The sequence below is a fragment of the Gekko japonicus genome, unplaced genomic scaffold, assembly GCF_001447785.1.
Source record: "Gekko japonicus isolate JY-2015 unplaced genomic scaffold, Gekko_japonicus_V1.1 scaffold3452, whole genome shotgun sequence".
NCBI lineage: Eukaryota > Metazoa > Chordata > Lepidosauria > Squamata > Gekkonidae > Gekko > Gekko japonicus.
Window position 1 is genome coordinate 119481 of NW_015176552.1, and position 9634 is coordinate 129114.

Here is a 9634-nt window from a genome sequence, read left to right on the forward strand (position 1 = left end):
CACGACACTGACGACTCCCCCTCGCTGCCACTGGATTCCTCCAGCCCCTGTTACTCTGCCACCATGGTGGCCCGCCCGTCCAAGCAGCAGGGGCCTCAGACACCTGAACGGGGAGAGAGTCTCCGTCACCGTCCCTGCCACTATGTTCACTCTGGATGTAAGACACTGTCCCTCTCTCTGTTCTGCAGTGTCGTCCTCTTCCATCCAGGTCATCATCCCTGGCCTCTCACAGCTGCGTCCTTTTATTCTCTCCTCCTGCCTTCCCGTCTTCCCCTGGTTCTCCCTGTCCCCCTCCCCTCTCCAGCCCCGCCCCTCTACATAATTGAGGATGCCGGCTCCTGGGAGGGGCCGTTCTCTCAGAACTATGGCTTGCCCAAGGTCATCCAGCAGGTGCAAGTGGAGGAGTGGGGAATCAAACCCGGTTCTCCCAGATTAGAGTCTGCGCACTCAACCACTACACCAAACTGGCTCCAGGATTGCAACATGAATGCAGGGAATGGCAAACCACCTCTGTTCATCTCTTGCCTTGAAAACATTGGCAGAGTTTAAATATGTGAGGAAGTAGAGCACTGACTGTTTAAAGGGGAAAAAATAGGTTTATTAAAGAAGAACAAACTGTTATAGAACATAGAAGAGAGCGAGCCTTAACTGTCTAACCCAACTGCTGTGAGAAGAACAATGAGCAACAGGAAGCTCTACACGGCAGGAAGCCTCCAGAAGAGCCAATCAGGAGACAGCAAGGATATAATCTAAAATTGTGGACAGTCCCTAATGGAGTTGTGCTTACTACCTGTCCTTCAGATGTCCCCCTGTAGGATGATCTTCAGATCTTCTTCATAAAGCTGGTCTATAGACCTTGCCTATTGCAAGAGAAAAACCTACAGGGTCACCATAAATCTATGACTTGGTGGCCCTTTCCACTGACATACTTGTTTGCTCTGATCTGGATAGATCAAGCTAGTGGTTTCTCATCAGATCTTGGAAGCTAAGCAAGGTCGGTCCTGATTAGTACTAGGATGGGAGACCATCAAGGAAACTGAAGACTGCTATGCAGAGGCAGGCCATGACAAACCAACTCTGCTCACCTGTTGCCTTGAAAACCTCGTGTCCCTGGGATTGCCATGAGTCAGTTGTGACTTGACGGGACACAATTATGATGAACACTGTAAAGGTAAAGGTTTCCCTTGCTCAAAAGCCAGTCGAATCTGACTCTAGGGTTGCGGTGCTCATCTCCGTTTCCACGTCAAAGAGCCAGCGCTGTCCAAAGACATCTCCGTGGTCATGTGGCTGGTATGACTAGATGCCAAGGTGCACAGAACGCTGTTACCTCCCCACTGAAGCGGTACCTATTTATCGACTTGCAATTTCTTGCTTTCAGACTGCTAGGTTGGCAGGAGCTGGGACCAGAGACGGGAGCTCACTCTGTCGCACAGCACTCGGGATTCGAACTGCTGAACTACTGACCTTCCGGTCTGCAGTTCAGCATCTTAACCACTGAGCCACTGTGGCCTCTTGAACACTGTATACATTTAGTTTTTAAAAATGCCATACCATGTATGTCTACAGTACAAACAAATCCACCAAACCAACTATCATAAACTTGCTCTCTATATTTCTTGAGCAATGTAGGCCCCCCGACTTGGGACCTTAGTTTATGCTGGGAACTCAATGTTAATTAGGTAGCGTGCTCACATATCCTGAGTCCCCTTTGTATCCCAAGGCTATCAGGCTCAGCTTAGGAGATACGAGGAGGGCACTTGAACAGTCTCTACTGCCCAGAGATTCATTCAGATTCCCAGCTCATAAAACATAAAGGTTTATTTGGAGTGATTAAAACAAATAGGGGGAGTTTACAAAATAAAATAGACAATAGACAAAACCTAACCCTAACTATGCTAGCTACTCTAAACAAATGGTTTGTTGTTCCTTTCTCCCTGGAACTCCACCTCCGTTTTGGCTCGGCTACTTGGCTTCAGGGTTTGCTCACATCTTGAGCTGTACCTCCCAGGGCTTGCCAACTGTCCTGGAGGCTCCCTCTGGTTCCTTAGCACAGCCAAAGCTTGCTTGCTTACAGACACTTGTGGTCTTCTAAGCAGCCCTTGCACCCGGACTATACCTCACGGTGAGCAGTTCAGGAAGATTCTCGCCGCGGCTCTTAGCTTCTTCAAGGCCACGCGCAACATTCCTGGCATTCGTCAAGCTGTCACCTTCAGTCTCCTTGCTTGCTTGGAACGCGTAGTCGTGTGTATTCAGGCAAGTTCATGAGTCTTCCTTCATTCCTCCATCATGATTAATTCTGCCTCTAGGACTGAATCTTTATTCTTTGATTCCCCATTGCTGCCTTAACCCAGCTGTTTCCCATTTACTTAGATTATAGGACGTACTGATTCTGATTACACTTACAGGCTTTCTATCTGAGAAGATTCTGCAAGTCAGTATAACTGGCATGACAACAACAGTGATAAGACAGAACCGAAATCACTGACAAAACTCTGAACAAGCATAAACAGAAATAAAATAGGGAACATTCATCCAACCCTATTCCAGATCTGAGATGCTAGGAGAACAGTTCTACTCAGAAGTAAGTCCCATTTCATTCAATGGGGCTTACTTCCTAGAAAGAGTTCTTAGGATCTCAGTCCATGATAATTGAGTGGTTTGATGCTGTCATTCTATTGTCGAAGTCAGTTTCCGAGGATAGCCGATAGGCAAACTAACAAAACTAACGCCATGTCTAATCACTTGAGGAAGCTAAGCTAATTTTGGTAACTGCAAAACAGGATATATAGGTGGGTAAGAAGGCAGGATATCCAGAACATAGCTGATTAAGCAGAGCTGTTGTTGAGAGATAAGGAAACTGTTTTGCAAAGCTTACAGAAAAGCATGTGTTTTTCAAATAAGGGCAAAAAACATATAGGCTTAGCAAATGTCCTTATATAGGTATAAAGGAAATATGCATTCTGTAATCAAAATACATATGTGCATGTCTAAAAGTTGTTGGTTACAGGCTTACCAAGTACTTACCGTGATTCAGCGGGGGACACATACTTCTTCCCAGGACCATTCCTGCGCGGACAACAGATGCACCGCACCATGCTGTCGCCAGGAAGTGATGCCGGGTGATGCTCTGGCAATGGGGCTGGAAACTCAATGGTACCATTGAGTTTTCAGCCCCATTGTCATAGAGTCACCCAGCGTCACTTCCTGGCAACGGCATGGTGCGTTACAGGGAGGAATGTTCCAGCCGGGGATCATGTGTCCCCCGCCGAATTGCAGTAAGTATTTGGTAACCCTAGTTGGTCATAACATTCTATGATTCTATGTATGAAAGGATAATGTTGACGCCTTACTAGAGGATTTCTCAGGTTTTGCTACTGAGGTCCCCTTTATTCGAATAAAGTTCTGACTGCTCCAGAACCTTCAATGGTTGTGTTAATTATTGGGCGTTAGCACACACCAGGCAACAGGCCTATTTGGCTAACATAGCTGTGTTGGTCTGCAGTAAAATAGCTAGATTTGAGTCCAGTGGCATCTTAGAGATCAACAAAAGTTTCAAGACCTCAACTTCTGAGAGTCTGATGAAGGTACCTGAGAAAGGGAGCCTTAGAATGGGCCTTAGAAAGCATTACTAACAACAAAGCTAGTGGAGGTGATGGTATCCCAGCTGAGCTATTCAAAGTCTTAAAAGATGCTGCTGCTAAAGTGCTGCACTCAATATGCCAGCAAATTTGGAAAACGCAACAGTGGCCACAGGATTGGAAAAGGTCTGTTTTCATTCCAATCCCAAAGAAGGGCAATGCCAAGGAATGTTCAAACTATCACACAATTGCACTCATATCACACGCTAGCAAGGTCATGCTCAAGATCCTACAAGCTAGGCTTCAACAGTATGTGGATAGAGAACTGCCAGAGGTACAAGCTGGGTTTCGAAGAGGTAGTGGAACTAGAGATCAAATTGCCAACATTTGCTGGATTATGGAGAAAGCAAGAGAGTACCAGAAAAACATCTACTTCTGCTTCATTGACTCCACTAAAGCCTTTGATTGTGTGGATCACAACAAACTGTGGCAAGTCCTTAAAGAGATGGGAGTACCAGACCACCTCACATGTCTCTTGAGAAACCTGCATAAGGGTCAAGAAGCAACAGCTAGAACCGGATATGGAACAACTGATTGGCTTAGCATAGGAAAAGGAGGACGACAAAGATGTATATCGTCACCTTGCTTGTTTAATTTATATGCAGAGTACATCATACAAGGAGCTGCGATGGCTCAAGTGGTTAAGACACTGAACTGCAGGCTGTGGAAGGTCAGTAGTTCAGCAGTTCGAGACCCGGGTTGCCGCATGCTCTAGTGCCGGATATATATATATATATATGTCACACGACACTGACGACTCCCTCTCGCTGCCACTGGATTCCTCCAGCCCCTGTTTCTCTGCCACCTTGGTGGCCCGCCCGTCCAAGCAGCAGGGGCCTCAGACACCTGAACGGGGAGGGAGGCTCCATCACCATCCCTGCCACTATGTTCACTCTGGACGTAAGACACTGTCCCTCTCTCTGTTCTACAGTGTCATCCTCTTCCATCCAGGTCGTCATCCCTGGCCTCTTACAGCTGCATCCTTTTATTCTCTCCTCCTGCCTTCCCGTCTTCCCCTGGCTCTCCCTGTCCCCCTCCCCTCTCCATCCCCGCTCTCTACATAATTGAGGACTCCGGCTCCTGGGAGGGGCCATTCTCTCTCTCACTCCTTCCTGCCTCAGGCGGCTCCGGATGGGGCATGGTGCCCGGATGCGCTGGCGTGCTCTCGTGTTTGGGCGAACTCCCAGCATCTTTTCTTCTTCTTCTTCTTCTTCTTCTTCTTCTTCTTCTTCTTCTTCTTCTTCTTCTTCTTCTTCTTCTTCTTCTTCTTCTTCTTCTTCTGAATGCCAGACAGCTGTGCCTGTGTGAACGGCCCCTTTAATCCGTTGGAGAAGCGTTTCTGAAACGTGCCTATATCGGGCCAAACTCCCAGTCTGAACTCAGCCTCTGATAGCGCTGTTCATCTTGGCCGTGGGCTATTTGCTGCACGAAGGGGGGGGGGGACTCCACATTCAACAAATAAACCATTCTCTTTATTTACTAGCTCCAAGGACAAAGGGGAGAGGAAAACAAAATAACAGTCCCGTACTTAGTGCAATCACATGGCAGTTACCACGAACACAGTCCAAGCCTTCAAATGAATTCTTCATACCGAGCTCCCGAAGAGTCTCTCGGCTCCCCTCCAGTACCCTGCTTTGCTTTGCTTTCTCTGTCTGACAACTAGCACCCCAACTCTGCTCTACTTTACCTATTAAGCCACCTCTGTTAATTGGCCACGGCTGTGACTACCATGCTGCAGAAGCAGGGGTCATTTCGTAAAAAAAGAGCTAGGGGAACTCATTAGCATAACTCATTAGCATATGCCATACCCCCTGACATCAGGGGCCCGGCGGATCTCTTCTCTTCTTCTTCTCTAAATATACCCTATGGAGACCAGACCCCTTAGGGGGTGGGTATCTGGGGGCTGGGAGGGCTGATTTTTGGGGTAGAGGCACCACATTTTCATCATAACATTTGGTGCCTCTCCTCAAAAAAACCTTCCAAGTTTGGACCAGGGGGTCAAATTCTATGAGCCCCAAAAGAAGCTATCCCATTACCCCACGTTCCCCCCCGAAATGATCTCTGTGCAGAAGTAAAGGTTCAAGCTGACTTAGACCTTCTAAGGAGTTGACTCTACACTCCACTGGGCCTAAGAAAAAGAGGAAATGAATGGAGGGAAGGCATTTAAAAGGAAGGTGGTCCCTTATTTGCTTTGATTTATTTATACCCTGCCCTATCCCACAAGTGGGCTCAGGACAGCTTACAACATAAAATCCATAAAACAATAAAAACAGTCAAACTAATGAAACAACAGATGGCACAATAGACAATAACAACAAACCCAATGCCTCATATCAGGTGAATATAGGGTAAAGGTAAGGTAAAGGGTTTCCCTTGCTCGAAAGCCAGTCGAATCCGACTCTAGGGTTGCAGTGCTCATCTCCATTTCCAAGCCAAAGAGCCAGCGCTGTCCGAATATGTTTCCGTGGTCATGTGGCCGGCATGACTAGACGCCGAGGCGCACGGAACGCTGTTCCCTTCCCACCGAAGTGGTACCTATTTATCTACTTGCAATTTCTTGCTTTTGAACTGCTAGGTTGGCAGGAGCTGGAACTAGAGACGGGAGCTCCCTCCGTCACGTGGCACTCGGTTCTCGAACTGCCGAACAACAGACCTTCCGGCCTGCAGTTCAGCGTCTTAACCATGGAGCCACCGCAGCTCCTCAGGTGAATATAGGTACCTCCAAAAGCACCAGTGCCCAATCGTATTATCTAAAACAGCAGGGCACTGGGAAGGGGCCTTTCAATGTGACAGCCAGGACCCCCTTTGGAGTTCAGTCATGCTTCTTCCCTCCCCTCTCTCGGGAAGTCCCCCGCCAACTTGTCAGCCTCACCTGGCAATCCTAAACGGTACCAATGTGTGTGTGTGGCTTGGGTGGAGAATGAGATGAGGGCAACCGCTGTGTTAGAAGCCCAAGCTCCTACCTTGGGGTCACAGGAACCTTCTGGACCTGGAAGTGAAATCACAGGATGTGACATCACAGCAGTGATGCCACATCCTTGATTCTGGCTCCACCTCCAAAGTCCCCAGATATTTCCTTAGTCGGACCTGCCAACCCTAGTGTTATATGCATATCGGCTTGTATCCTAACAGCTGAATGTGAAGCCTTACTATACCGGTAATGGCTTCCTTCTCTGGAAGAAGCCCCCTTCTGCTTGGAGAGAGGCTCTACACTCAACTGAATAGCTGGCAGAATACAGCCCATTGTATGCACACTTGACACTCACTAAACCTATACACAGAACGGGTTGGTAGGCCCGCCCCAAAGCCATCCAGCCAGGTGCAAGTGGAGGAGTGGGGAATCAAACCCGGCTCCCCCAGATTAGAGGCCGCACACTTAACCACGACACCAAACTGGTACAAGGTTGGATTTATACCCCGCCCTTCACTACCGAAAGGTGTCTCAGAGAGGCTTACAAACTCCTTTCCCTTCCTCTCCCCACAGCAGACACCCTGTGAGGTAAAAGAAGAAGAAGAAGAGATTGGATTTATACCCCGCCCTTCATTACCGAAAGGTGTCTCAGAGCGGCTTACAAACTCCTTTCCCTTCCCCTCCCCACAACAGACAGACACCCTGTGAGGCAGGTGGGGCTGAGAGAGCTCTTGACAGAAACTGCTCTTTTTCAAGAACAGCTCTTATCAGGACGACGGCTTTCCCAAAGCCATCCAGCCAGGTGCAAGTGGAGGAGTGGGGAATCAAACCCGGCTCCCCCAGATTAGAGGCCGCACACTTAACCACGACACCAAACTGGTACAAGGTTTGAACACCGCTGCCACAACCCCAAACCCCATACGCAAAACATCTAATCCTTTACAGACCCAACCTGGATTGACTCAATCAAGGAAGCCACGGCCCTCAGTTTGCAAGACCTGAGCAAGACAGTTAGCAGCAGGACATTTTGAAGGTTGTTCATTCGTAGGGTCTCCATAAGTCGGAAGTGACTGATGACACTACACACACACACACACACATACTAATGTGCTACTGGGCTCAAATCTATTGCTGAGGCGACCATAACGAGGAGAAAAAAATGCGTAGACTATGTGATAAACTTCAGGATTTCCTAAGATCTTTTTTTTAAAAAAATCAGGGATTCTGCATTATTTACAAAAAGAACAAAGTCAAACGACAATAGTTCAATGTGAAGGTAGGTGACAAATTGTCCAGGAATGCCTTGTTAAAATTAAGCACAGAAAAGGATGTGTGCTCTTTGCTCATTAAATCTGTAAACAAACTCAGTTTTCGAGAAAACCAGAAATTACCTTGGAAACACTCTCTCAGCAACTCTGCTCTTTATAGACCATTTATTTCCCTCGCCAAATTATCCTGCTTCTCGATCTTCTTCTGCAGGCAGAATTCACGGCCATGAGAGACCAATATATGAGAGGAGGAGAGGGCTTTATTATCTGCTATTCCATCACAGACCGCCAGTCCTTTCAAGAGGCAGCGGAATTCAAGGAGCTCATTTATCGCGTCCGGCGTACCTATGACATCCCCTTGGTGTTGGTGGGCAACAAAATTGATCTCAAAGAGTTTCGGCAGGTAAGCAAGTTACTGCCTCTTAATTGAAGCTGGCTCGCCTCTTGAGCTTCTCCATAGTCTTGTAATGTAGCTGTAGCTAACCAGATGTTAAACATACACTTTTGGGAATGGTGGCTACAGCCAAGGAATCAGGAGCTTCTTGTTGGAAGGTTACCTGCTGCCAGTGTACACACATAAGAGTGCTTTCACACATATTGAATAATGTACTTTCAATTCACTTTCAAGGTGTTTTAGTGATGGTTTCATCACTGTAGTGGTAGTTTGCAAGTGGATTTTGCCGTCTCTCTTAGGTCTTTTCTGCACCATACTGTGTATTTTTCTTTCCCTCTGATGTTTCTCTCCCTCTAGTGGTTGCTTTGATATTTCATTGCTGTGTCTCTGGTTTATTTAAGAGCACAACTAAAAAGTGTTCTTTGTTCAGTCAGAATGTTTGAATATAATGCACTCTTTCTTTCTTTCTTTCTTTCTTTCTTTCTTTCTTTCTTTCTTTCTTTCTTTCTTTCTTTCTTTTGGTGAGCCAGTTTGGTGTAGTGGTGAAGAAGAGAAGAGATTGGATTTATACCCTGCCCTTCACTCAGAGTTTCAGAGCAGCTTACAAACTCCTTTTCCCTTCCCCTTCCCACAACAGACACCTTGTGAGGTAGGCGGGGCTGAGAGAGCTCTCTTGAGGACTGCCCTTGAGAGAACAGCGCTGAGAGAACTTCTGACTGACCCAAGGTCACACCAGCAGCTGCATGTGGAGGAGTGGAGAATCCAACCCAATTCTCCCAGATTAGACTCCGCGCTCTTAACCACTACACCAAACTGGGTCTCTAATCTGGGAGACCCGGGTTTGATTCCCCACTCCTCCACTTTCACCTGCTGGATGAACTTGGGCAAGTCTTAGTTCTGACACAGCTGTTCTTGAAAAATAGACTTTTCTGTCAGAGCTCTACCTCACAGCGTGCCTGTTGTGGGGAGGGGGAGGGAAAGGAGTTTGTAAGCCACTCTGAGAACCCTTTGGGTAGTGAAGGGCGGGGTAGAAATCCAATCTCCTTCTCCTCCTCCTCCTTTTCTTCTTCTTCTCTTCTCTTCCTTTCTTTCCGAAAGAAAGAAAGAAAGAAAGAAAGAAAGAAAGAAAGAAAGAAAGAAAGAAAGAAAGAAAGAAAGAAAATGTTCACACACTGCCCCTCCCAAAATAAATGTTTTATTGCACTGATAAAGGACCACAGTATGTGAATTCTGGGCAACATCTGGTTTGGTGGCTCAAAAGTTGCCCAGGACAGCACGCGTTGATGGACTAACATAAATAATAAATAATAACTTTTTACAACACCTCATAAACCTCAAAAGCTGGCGGTTGAACTAGCCATAAAAGAGATCTTTGGGGGGGGGGGAAAATCTAATTAAATTCAAGTGAAGATAAGCAGTTACC

General features: G+C 47.0%; 1 protein-coding gene across 1 annotated transcript in view; it reads left to right on the forward strand.

Annotated features, from left to right (window-relative positions):
- Positions 1 to 8220, forward strand: part of LOC107124087 (GTP-binding protein Rit2-like) — a gene marked incomplete at its 3' end in the record, with an annotated part of 74981 nt that extends 66761 nt beyond the window's left edge. The window contains exon 4 of the mRNA XM_015427476.1: positions 8029 to 8220. Coding sequence (XP_015282962.1) covers positions 8029 to 8220 — 192 coding nt within the window. The remainder of the gene's footprint in view (positions 1 to 8028) is intronic.
- Between the last annotated feature and the right edge of the window lie 1414 nt (positions 8221 to 9634).